This window comes from Tetrao urogallus (genome assembly GCF_951394365.1).
Source record: "Tetrao urogallus genome assembly, chromosome: 2".
In the NCBI taxonomy this organism is placed as follows: domain Eukaryota; kingdom Metazoa; phylum Chordata; class Aves; order Galliformes; family Phasianidae; genus Tetrao; species Tetrao urogallus.
The window spans coordinates 41,007,428-41,020,155 of NC_136814.1; the positions used below are offsets into that span (position 1 = coordinate 41,007,428).

Sequence of the window (12,728 nt, forward strand, 5' to 3'; positions counted from 1 at the left end):
CTGTTACATAGAAAAAAAACCTGCAATTTCTTCTCACTTTCACTGGGGGGATTATATTTTGAAGCAAACCAACACAACAGCAACCATTTGGACTTTATTTTACTTTTTCCTGGGCGAATTATAACATTTAGAAAACATGTAGCTGAATTCAACTCTTTCTAACTGAAAATGTCAAACTGCAATAGAAAAGCAACTTCAGAAGGTAACAATCTTGAGAATTACTCTGAGGTTGACCTAATGATTTATTATAGTGTAAAGATGTGAGGGAATCATATTTTTGCTGAGGGATGAAGATTAATTTTTGTATCATATTTCTATAGAATCAACAAGACAAATTGCAATCTATTTGCTTTCAGACAACTCTTAAAGTACAGTGCTCTTAGTTCTCAATATTCATTAAATTTCAAAAGCTACTTTGCCTACTATTTTGCATTATGATCAAAGGAAAATATTGGAAAGTTTAGATTTGCTCACCTTTGCAGTTGCCCCGATAGGCAATTTCCAGCTGAGGATCTTTGCATTTTGCTCGTTGAAATTCACACCGGGACAAGAAAGTTCTTCCATCAGATGCACAAAGTGATTTCTGAGGAGAACCTGCACAGTCCAGGCTGCATTCTCTGTCTTTGTCTTGATCCACCCTCAAAAACTAGAAAAAAATAATAATAATAACAATTAATGCTGTAGGAATACTATTCTCATGTGAAAACTGCTCCATGATTCCCTCCTCCAGGGAATACATGCAAATATTACCCAAAAATGAAAGAAAAGCTTTGTCTTTTTTGCCTATTCAAATAATAGTGTATTCAGTGTATATGAGGTTGTTCAACTTCTGTTATAGGATGGTAATGACTGCAATATTTCTGTAACATAGAATAAAAACACCATCACAATTAGGGAATCTATGAATCCTCCTTTAACCATTGTGAAGCTGAAAACAGTGTCTTGGACGCTCTAGACCAAAAAAATGTTGGTAGCAGAAACATTTTTCACCAGTGAAAAATGAGACAGCAATGTATAATTTTCAAATTTATTTGCTGTGGATTAACTAGCCTATAATAACAGGCTGAAGAGCCTATTCTAAGGATCTAAATAACATTTTTTTTCACCCAATTCTTTTGTAAAAATATTTCCATAATATGTCCAATTGACTCAGTTCAGGAGGCCTGAGGAGAACATGAGCAAAGTATGAGAACCATATGAAATGCAACAGATCACATTCAGAATGTGAAGACTCTTCAACAAAACAAAAAATTCAGAAACACTGTATAGATACATTTGTATTTGTGTGCAAGCTTGCTTATAAAAACATAAGCCAAAACTGAATAGGGAAATGTTGTAGACAGTATAGACACAACTGTGTCTCAGCTGCTATTTCAAAGAGTCTCATAATGGGCCAGAAGAAAAGACAAAATCTGAAACGGGCCATGGACTGTCCACTATGTCTCTACTCAAGTAATTTTATTCAATTTCTTGCCAACAACAAAAAGTTCTGATTGCTCCATTAAGTACTGTCTGACCTATGATGTGGATCACCTACATCTGCAGTTTCCCAGGATTTTTCCAGCCCTGGCATGGGTTTTCCATGAGGTGTAGTCCCTCAGAAGTGTTCCTGCATTAGTTTGGTTAATCCATGGACTACAATACTAATTTTTTTTGGACTGGTATAGGGCGGTTAAGCATCCTTGCACACAGGAAAGCCCTGCAAGACCTTTGCTACTCAAATTCTTTCTGCTCTGCTCATTACAACCCAGGTTTCTCCTTTCTCAGAAATTCAACCTTATCTTCTTCAGAAGACAGTGATTGAGTATTTGCTGATAGAAGTAATTAACATTGGCCACATTTTGAATTTCACCAAACTCTCTCCCCTGCATAGTTCTGCCACAGAGCAATACTAAAATCTCCTGGATGCTCAGCGGACTGGTCCTGGCAGTGAAGCACGCTTTAGTTGGACTAGATGATCTTAGTGGTCTTTCCCAACCTTACATGATTCTATGATTCTAAACTACAGACACAGCCAACAGAGTTTGGTGTCCTCTTGGTACTGTGAGGAGGAGGAGCTACACACCCTGGAACATACTGCCAAAAGCCAAATCATTTCTAATGTTGCTGCATGCAATACAGGAACAAAGATAGCATGTTATCCTCTGAAAGGCTGGAATGAGGACTGAAGTGAAATCACCAAATCCTCAGAAGAATTTTTCTATCATTTTGTTGTTTCTCAATAAACACAAAGATATGCAAGTCATAGAGCTACCAGAAAATAATAATTCCCCCAAGCATAATGAAGCACAATGTAATGGATCTGAGAAAAAGTCTTCATTCATTGCTTTTATCAGTGCCATTTCACCATCATAAACTTTAGGTATGGAAATTCTGGAATTCAGATTACAAATGAAGCCCACTAGAAGGAAACTTTCAAACAAATGAATGAAAAGGATGACAAAGAGTAGCATTTGAGCAGCAAAGAGTAGCTCAAGCTAATAAATTCACAAAACTATTTCTACATGTAGCTTCCCTGCATTTATTACTAAAAACATGTATAGGAGAGTCATAAAATTCCGTAATTTTTGTACTTGAACTGTGGTCTGTTTGCATTTCCAATCACTTAATCTGAGGAAATACAGACGTCTTTCTGATGACTGTGCTTGAGAATGGAGAGACAATCTCAGTGGTATCACTTTAAAATAATAACAACATGGTTGAAATTTTTATCTTTTAGTGGCACAGTAATACAAAAAGAAAAGCTTCCTTTTCCTGATATTTTTAGGCATTTCTTCATTTTTAACTATAATTATTTTCAGAAGGAAATTGCTCACAAATTACGCACAAATTTCAAATCCACCCTCCTCAAATTTAGCTATAAGTCTTCAGAAAGAGATGTTCCTATATCCTCTATTCAAAACATTTTGCAGATCCATTTCGCTGACAGGAATTAACAATTAGCTGAATAGAGTGGGAAGATGACTGAAGTCATGTTTCTCTATGTGCAAAATGAGCAACAGTGAAGACCATGCCTCTGCCCAATCTCGAAACGATGGTGCTCTCCTGGCAGGTGCCCTCATGAGCTGCAGGGAGGCATGATGAGGTCCTCAAAGCTTCCCTCTCTTGCCTAAGTCAGGCTGTTAGAAGGGGCAGTCTTGAAGACATCTGCAGGACTCTGGGGTTAGGCCTAGTCAGGACTATGAATAGCACTTTTCAAGGACATAGGCTGCACGGAGCCTCTATCAGAGGGACTGGATCCAGTTCACTGCTCTGCCTCAGGCATTCCAAGTGGATTTAGTGATGGCAAGTCAAACAATCTCCCTTCTCCTATTTTGTGAAGTAAAGATCAGAGTACAGCCTTTCACTGTTCGTAAGACTACTCCTCCATCTCTGTAATGGCTAGAAACTTTGCCATTGTTAACTTATCCTCAGCAACATCTCTGTTGGGCAAATTATTATTTTTCAGGAGTATAGAAAGATTTCATGACCAACAAAATATCATGTGGCAGATCAGGGAACTGAACCCAGGCCTCAGGAAAAAAAGAAATCATGGAGAGAAACAGTCTAGTTTCTGTTCTATTTTCCTCTCAGACTTTCCTCATCTTTTCTGTTCTGAGCTGATGCAGAAGTTTAGATGGGTATGCCTGATGTGGACAAACCACAGCGACACAGTGGACAGAAAATCCCCTTAATTGTCTGAGGAACAAAATCCATTCCCTTGAGAACGTGATAGTTTACAGATAAAGTTATATTTTAAAGGGCATTTATCCAAAGAGTTTTATTTAAGTATTTTATTATTTCAAAGCCTTAGAGAAGATTAGGGTAAATTATGGGTTCAAGAATATTCTAGCAACCTGGAAAAACAGAGGATGAAGATATACCCAGGAGACAAAACCACTTGAATAGCTTGTTAGTTAGCCAAACCTCACTGGAGAATTTGGGTTGTACATCTACAACAATTTCCACCAAGTTAGCGTAACTGACAAATTTAAGAGCAGGAAGGACAAAAAGGCAAGTAACTTCTAGAAAATATAGCATATGAGAGAGCCTAGGAAATGTACTTTGAATAAATAAATAAGGGAAAGAAGATAAAACCTGTGACTGAAAATTGGAAAATATTCCATTGTTATCTTTACTACAGCAGCATATATAGCCAAAAGAATAGATAAATGTGTCAAAGCTAGTAGAGACACTGAAATATGCAAGGGATAGGAGATTTGCCATATCCTTAGATAGGAAGAAGCAGTCAGTGACATAGAAACTGGAATCACACTGATGTACATCTTAGAGTTATTGCATCATTCTTCTTCCTTAAAGGAGGAGAGTTCAAAAAGAGAGAAAGATGTTTTGAAACATAAGTCAGTGTTGCTCATCCTGAATACTGGCTCTTCTATCTCTAAGTTCATTTAGCAAACAAATTTGTTATTGTAAAAAGACAAGATTCACAGAAAGACAAGCTTAAAGTAATATTTTTGTTACTTGCTGGTAGCAACCAAGGTGAAGGCAACAACAGTGGAACAACCTGAGCTGGAACTATTCTGAACACTCAGCAAAAAATAAACAATTATGACTAAACTGTATTTGAATGCAAATAGTTTTCAACAGAGAGGCATTCCTGCCCCTAATAGCACAGAAAGCAGCCTAGTCAAATTTCAGAAAATTGTTTTCAACAATAAATTTCAGCTTATGCTACAGACTACCAAGTGCGACTCCTTTACTGGAGTTAGCACTTGCTTATCACCTGCTTTGCATTTTAATATAATCAAATATTTTTATGGTCTCCAATTTATTTCAGCATTTCAATGCATTATATTTTACAGTAACTGTAAATAATAGCCCAAGGGGCTATTATTCTACAATAGGCACTGCTTTAAATTCACACACAGTATTTCCAAGAAGAAAGGATAATGGGAATATATCAGAAGACTTTTTGATTATTAAGTTTACCTCAGCTGATAAGACTAAAATTCACTATAAACTATATGAATCTACTTAACAGATATGATCATAGATAAAATATTATTACAGTCATGTGTTTCATGAAATTTTCCTTCTTTGTCACATATACCAAAGGCTCTTAGTACTGTTAGAAATGAGTTTCCTCTATTCAACCACTAGTGTCAGTGTGATTTCATCCTTCAGATACTTCAGTCTGATAACACTAAAATCATCAGATTATTTAGTTGTAGATACCTGAAACCTTCCTTTCGTTGGGGAAAATTATTTATATCATTTTGTATTCTGCTTTGCTTTACCTTTCCGCCTTGTTCTTGACATTGGTCACACATCCAGGCTGTGGACAATCAGGATATTTTTTTCCTGAACCACAAGCAATATGCTGCAGTCCACAAGCCAGTTTTTCCAGTAGTCCAAGAGTAGGCATCAGATTGTTTCTTTATTGTGCCATTAAGCAGTTTATCAAAATAACATCCATAAAATTATTCACTACACACAGCATAACCTGCATCTTCTCTTTGTCTTACACTATTCAGTTTTATGCAGGGATTTGGTTTCATTCCCTCTGGTATATATTCGGACTCCTCACCACTTTTACGGCAAAAAAAAAAAAAAAAAGTCTTCATATGAAAATGAACCACATGCATATTTATATGTTTCCAGAACTGGGATGCCACCATCTGCAGTACAGAGCAACTCTTTCTACTAAGCACATCATATAGCATGCCATAAGAAAAAGAGGCACAAGGCTGAAAAGTCACTATCGTATACATCTACAGGCCAAAAGACCAGTACAAGAAAGCAGAAGAATAAAGACCCAGGAGACAAGGGGAATGGTTTTAAACTGAGACAGGGAAGGCTTAGGTTAGATATTAGGAGGACATTTTTAACACAGAGGGTGGTGATGCACTGGAACAGGTTGCCCAAGGACGTTGTGGATGCCCAGTCCCTGGAGGCATTCAAGACCAGGCTGGATGTGACTCTGGGCAGCCTAGTCTGGTGGTTGGTAACCCAACCTGTGACAGGGAGATTGAAACTGAATGATCATTATGGTCCTTTTCAACCCAGGCCATTCTATGATTCCCTGATTCTATGACCAGTGTTACCATTTCAATACAAGAGCTCGGGCATCTCTGTCCACCTGAGGAAAAGCTGCCGAGAGATGCACATAGGCTGAAATATAAAAATTAGTTATTGAACTTGACTTGCAGCCTTTTAAATAGTAATGTAAAACACCGCCACACCCATGATAGAGTGCACAGCTGTGAATTGTCTTTGGTCAGAAGGCACTGTCTGATTTTAATCTGAGTAAGACAAGAGTGTATCCTCAACTTCTATTTTTTCTTTTTAAATCCATTTATTTTTTAATTTGGAATGGTCACTCTAATAAAGCCTATTCACAGTTCTGTAGTGATGTCCTTAGCACAAAACAGGATGCATGCATCTACCTAGCTCAAAGCAAGCTACTCTCAACCTATTTTTACTTTGCCTTAATGTAAATTTCCTGCTTTTTTTTCCCTGTCTGTGGAGAGAAACTCCATTCTCTTCTACGAAAGCAGCTTGGGGTCTGTAGATTAGGAGAAAGACAGACCTAGAAGTGTACGGATTCAGATGGTCATTCATCAGTTTTCAGCCCTTATTCAACTTACAAAACCCTTTAATAGCCAGAGGACAGCTGTACCATCCAACAACACTAGGTACTCAAATATACTGACAAGTATGAGGTATGTATTGTTACTTTTTGTGGATTCCTTATAACTGATTTACAAAACCTCCCCTCCAACTGAGTGAAAATTACTGTTCCACAGCCTAAGATGAAGTTCAGATCAGCTTGTATAACAGCTTGTATAATGAAGTGAAGAGCACTTCAAGTTGGGGGATTGGGTTGAAAAGTCCTGATAAACGAGCAGAAGAGAAAGGATGGATGCTAGACATTACGGTTTTATTTGGAATAGACCAGTGCTATACTATTGCATTGAGAGGCAATTTCTTTATCCTGCATCTGGTTACTGTAAGATGTTAAATAAAATGATCTGACTTTCCTGCTGCTGGCATGGGAGGTCTGTGAACAAACTTTGGAGCAGTGTGCTATAAAGTGGCTCTGCACTCAAGGCTTTGTGCTGTTGAAAAAATGTGCTGAACTACAGTGATTTATGTAGCCATGCTGTTTTTGTCTGATAGCTGTCTGAAGGGCAGATGTGGAAACCTCCAAGCTAGGAATATTTTGTTCCCTCTGGGCTCATCTACAATGGGAAAATGAGTTAGACAATAGTAATAGATATGCATATATATGTATATGCATGTATCTGTATACACACACTTCGTTGTGTATACACATCCACACATGCCGACTATAATATGTAAAGTGATATCATTGTTTTTGCTTGAAATACGCATCTGAATATTTAAATAAAAACATGCTTACAGAGCATGTACCCAGCTAGACTGTCTCAGTTAATCTGCTTTAAAAAAACACCACTCATTTTTCAAGATTACCTCATCACTCTCACTAAGAATGAAGCAGAAGGTACATTTACAGAACAAACCTTACTCTCACCTCAACGTTATGCTAAAGCATTCCATCGCAGTCCTGAAATCAGTGGAAAGTCTAAGATCTTGTTTTCCTCATTACTGAGGACTTCAATTTACCATATGACACATTCAAAACAATAACTTTTTAACTGCTGTACTCAACCTATCTTTCATAGATTAGTTTACCTCATACTGACCCAATGAAGCAAAACAGTCCTTCATAACTGTTTCAGGACAAAGCCAAGAGCTGCCTACTGCAAACTGTGACCTCCTTCTTTGTCCAGACATACAGGACATCACCATCAAATTAAAGCTTGCACAGAAGAATTTAAGCAGAAAGGTATCGCGTATGTGACTAACCAGATAATATAATGTTCAGTTAGAATGTGTACATTTCTGCTATTACACAAGGCAAGGCTACTTGCACTTGTAACAGAGAACCTGATTAAAACACCTGTGTCTTTTCTCCGTGGTAGAGGTTTGACGAGAAGGGCTTAAGGCTTCAAAAATAATGTTTAGCATAGGTCTCCAAGAGCCACCTGAAGAGGATGTGCAGAACAGACAATTCTCTCTAATGTTCCCTGAGACATTGTTTTATTCAAAAGGAGTCTGTTAAACCTCTGAATGCAGATCCCTCACCTTACCTCATTATTTTTCATGAGCTTCTTTGTATGTAATTTACCACATCAAACCTCCTGCCATATAAACTGTAGCAAAGATGGTTGAAAACACCAGCTAGAGCATGCAGTTTCATTGAGTGGGAAGATGGGCTTGGGTTTTATGAGCGTTTTTTAGTTGTTGTTGTTGGGTTGGTGGTGGTTGTTGGTTTTTTTTGTGAAGCACTCATGGGTCTGTGCCCAAAGTCAGCTCCAAATTACCAACCAATTATGGCAGTGTTTTGCTTTACTCTCAGTCCCTGAAGTGTAGTGGAGTTCTTGGAGACTCACATCTGCTGATTATGAAAACACGATAAACTACACTATCATTTTGTTACAAACAGCACAGAAAACTGGTTGTTAAACAGGATTGTGCTTGATTGACACGCTTGGCTTTAGCATATTATTTTTTTAAGCATTGTTTTAACAGGTATTTTGTTAAGTGTGCTTTACTATTTTGTTAAGTGTGCTTTACTGTGTTGTGTTTATGAATAGATGGTGGGTCGGAATATCAGTACATCAATCAGTTATTTCTGTTATTGCTTCACAAATGATTAAAAGAGGCAAAACATCTCAATTCTATATCCACGTAAACTAGAAATGATTGAGCTGGAATTAAATCAGACTGACAAGTTCTTTTCTACTCTGAACAAAGATGGACATTAATTTATGCAATCAAAATTTGCAGAGCAGTGGACAAACCATAGTAACACAGTGCAATTGCAATCCCAAATTCCACCTTTACTCTCTCACTGGAAAAGCTCCTCCAAACAGCTTAAAGAGATTTTGGGCGATCTTGGTGGCCCCTTCTTATCTACTATGAAGGAAATATTTTTGCAAGGCAGGGAAGAGAGGAGCTACAAACAATTCAAAGAACGATTGGGAGAGGAGGAGAGAGTGAACTTTGTAAGGGTTCAAAAGTGCCAGTTCAGTAGATTTTTCTTCTATTTAATATACTTTTGATCAAAATTTAACTGAATTACTTTACTCTGAATCTCTAGATACTTAGAGGAGGGTACCAAAGAGCTTTCTGTGTTGTTTAAGCACTCTGAGTATCGTATACCTGGAAACGTGAAGAAACACTGTAAGAAAGAGGGCTCCAAACTTTTTTTTCCCCTCCATTTGGTCTTGTTTTGAAAAGATACTTTAGGATAGTGCAATCATACCCCTTGAAGGACTATTCACCTGAATAGTTTAATTCTAGGATCTGATTCCATCACTATTAAGGTAAATGCACAGACTTCAATAGGAGCAGGCTCAGGTTCAAGAGTAGCACTCAGTCCTGATGAACTGTCCTTTCAGAAGGACCTTTCACTGTGTCACTTGAATGCTTCTATAACACCGTCTTTGGAAACACAAAGCACTCCCTTTACATGAATCATGCCAAAAGTTGCAAAGTTTAAGCAACAGAACCAACGCTAAAAAATGAACCAAGGATCTTGATTTTCAAGGCATGATAAATATTGACAGTGTCACTAAAACACCTGTTATCTGACTACATTCATTCTCTAAGATTAGGAGTCTTCTGTATTCCACTAAAACACTCACTCTTGCTAACCGAGCCCATTGTATTCACCATAGATTAAAATAGCCCATGCATTTAATACTGAAGATACCTAGCAGTAACACAAGACTACAACAGCAAAGACAAATAGACTGCATTATTTTGCCCCAAAAATAGTTTACTTAGCTCTTCGTGGATAAAAAAAAAAAATCTTCCTGTTTTTCTCCTATAATTAATCATAGCCCCAGTTTAAAGTAAATAATTGGTTTCTTTCATACCGCATCATCAAAACAATTGAAAATCATATTGAAACTCTGATAGACCAGCCATACATTAGCTTGCTGTATGCACTGCCTGAAAAATGAACTGTACATTGGAATGGAAAATATGATTTTTTTTAAAGTACAGTGCTGAAAGCAGCACTGTTTAAGATATAGTAATAAAAAATTTATTAAAAAAAACAGAACTGCTATCAGAAAAGTGGTGTTCTTTGTACATATGTTCAACTGGAGAGATTACAGTCTTTGCATTTCTTCAGCAAATATATAGATACTGTTTCTTGTTTCCAGAGGCATTGGTGTCTTTGGTTTTGAAGTATTTTCAGTTAAGTATGGGAGTTCAACAGAGTCATGTAACACCTACAGATTAACAGAACTTGGGTTACCAGAGACAAAACAATCTACCATTAAATTTATCCTTAAACACAAACTGAAAGAGTTTCAGCTTTGAAGGTATCCTATTCTTCATATATAGCAATCCACTGTTTTTTTCCATGTGCCCTGTGCCCCGTGTTCTGCATTTTTCTCAAGTCACTGGTAAGTTTATGCCCTTCATTCCTGTGGTACTGTTATTAGTAATCTTTTTTTTTTTTTTTTTTTTTTGGCGGCTTGTTCTCATTTAGTGTTTTTTGTCAGTTGCCAGAAGTCACACAGGGAGAAAATAAACAGAGAAACAGTGGGATGTATTGTCTATGTACTGAATTATCCTCTAGTTTACTTAAGCTTTTCATGAGTACTGATCCAACTTTCAGAATACAAGTGAACCAGCACAACCATCCAGCTAGTTTACTCACACATAGCTAATCTGCCTGGTTTGTGTCTTTAATAACCACAATTATACTTGAGGAAAAACTGGAACATTTTACTTAATCTCATTCAAAGACTGCTCATATGAAAAATATTTTGGCTTCTAAAGTGTTGAAATGCTATTTTAAAATGCATATAAAATCTAAGCCAGATCAACATTTCTATATTTGAGAATTTTATTTTAGGATTAAAGAATACACACATATACCCCTACAGCGTCTGAGGTAGCTTAAAACAAAACTATGAGCCATGATCCACAATTGAAAATAAGAAACATTTGTCTGAATCTCTGTCTTAGCATTCAGAAATGTCCACATCCATTGGTACAGAACACAGGACATGAGAAACCCTGAAAATCAGCTTTCAGGTGGTCTCAAACTGCATTCTCTAGGGCTGCCATTCTCATGTGATTTTCTTCTGAAATCATGAGAGGGAATCCCTCCCTCCCACCTCACCTTTGCAACCTTCTCTGTGCATACTCAGAAAGACACCAGCTCTCCATACCAGTTCAGCAGCAATTTAAAGTGGATGGGTGTCAGAAAGAAAAATTCATACAAATTCAGATAATCAGTGCTCAGGAGGGTTGGTGGAAGATGCACGCAAATTATGTCTGATCAGTAGCCTCTCCTACGTACAGAAATCCCCCCAGGAAAAAAACACTTCTTCCTCACTTCAAATGGTTTATACTTCTCTCCTTCACATCAAGAAAGTAGTCTAAATGCCCAGTAAATAAATCCATTAGCTTTAGAAATGATTTATCGAAGAAAAAAAGGGGCATCCCTTCAACAGCTACAGTGAAACAGTATAGGATGTTGTGATACAGACTGGCAGGGAACAATCTCCCTTTGTGGGGGACAGAGAGGCTCTACTAAACAGGGCTTTTCTATATCTGAGTTTCTATGGAACTCTATTTATTGCCTATCGTGATCAGCAGGCAACTGGCCACTCTCCATATGGCTGGTTGCCTTCCCTTCCTAGGGAACTAAAGAACACAGAAGGCATCTCAAATGACGAAGACACAGTATGAGACAATATCACAACTGAACATTTCTTTTTATAATTTAAATCAAGTAAGCAACTGATTCACGCAGTGCAGAAACTTGATAAGACTTCAAAGGTCTAATCTGCAACCTACAAAGCTAACTTGCTGACAATAACTGCAGAGCTCCAATTCTCTTACATTTATCACTGCCACCAGCTTCTTCAGAACAAAGCATTTTGGGAGGAAGGCAGGCAGTAGAACCCGAGAGGTAGATTTTACTCTTGACAAACTGTTGATTTTAAGATAACAGGTTACTAGATTCAAATACTGTAATCTTCAAAAGGAGAAATCATGATAAAAGCAAATAATTAAATAGTATACATCTGGAATATACCAGAGTTTGACAAGCAAGCCTCATGAGAGAAAACACTTTTTTTAAGGAGAGAAGAACCTGGCTGAGGTTTTCTCAAACCACTGGCAGTTCTACTTCCTCCCAACTTTGGGGTTTTACGGAACTCTATGTTCATTTATGCATTGGGCAAAAACATTTTTTTCCTTTAATTCAAAACATTGTTTTGCAAGGCAAGAAGTCATTAGGAAGCCATTTATTTCTAATTGCTACGAGAACTTTTGGAAACAAAAAACCCTCATATATGAAAAACAAAATTGTGTATATCTAGAAGACAGTGGAGGGGTCAACAAACCAGGATACAAAACAGGCAATTCATCAGAACATAAAAGGTTTTTTTTCCCAAGTTCTCTGTCACATTGTAAGTGGCTTTGCTTTCTTGGCAGAATGCATTTCCCTTGCTGTTCTTTGTCTTTACAGATCAGCTGGCCTGTAGCTTATAAATCTTTCCCAGAAGATTGCCCAGCAGCAGCAGAGAAAGTTAAAAAAAAAAAAAAAAAAAAAAAAAATCAAGTCATGGTGAAGTCATGCTGGCAGTTCATTATTTCTTTCTCTTCTGGACCCATATACATGAGATTTCCCAACAACAAAAAGAATTGCTATGGATAAGAAATCTGACTGA

At 37.3% G+C, this 12,728-nt stretch overlaps 1 protein-coding gene across 1 annotated transcript in view; it reads right to left on the reverse strand.

Annotated features, from left to right (window-relative positions):
- SMOC2 (SPARC related modular calcium binding 2) overlaps positions 1-12,728 on the reverse strand; it is a gene marked incomplete at both ends in the record, with an annotated part of 130,648 nt that overhangs the window by 86,370 nt on the left and 31,550 nt on the right. The window contains one exon of the mRNA XM_079550602.1: positions 475-646. Coding sequence (XP_079406728.1) covers positions 475-646 — 172 coding nt within the window. The remainder of the gene's footprint in view (positions 1-474; positions 647-12,728) is intronic.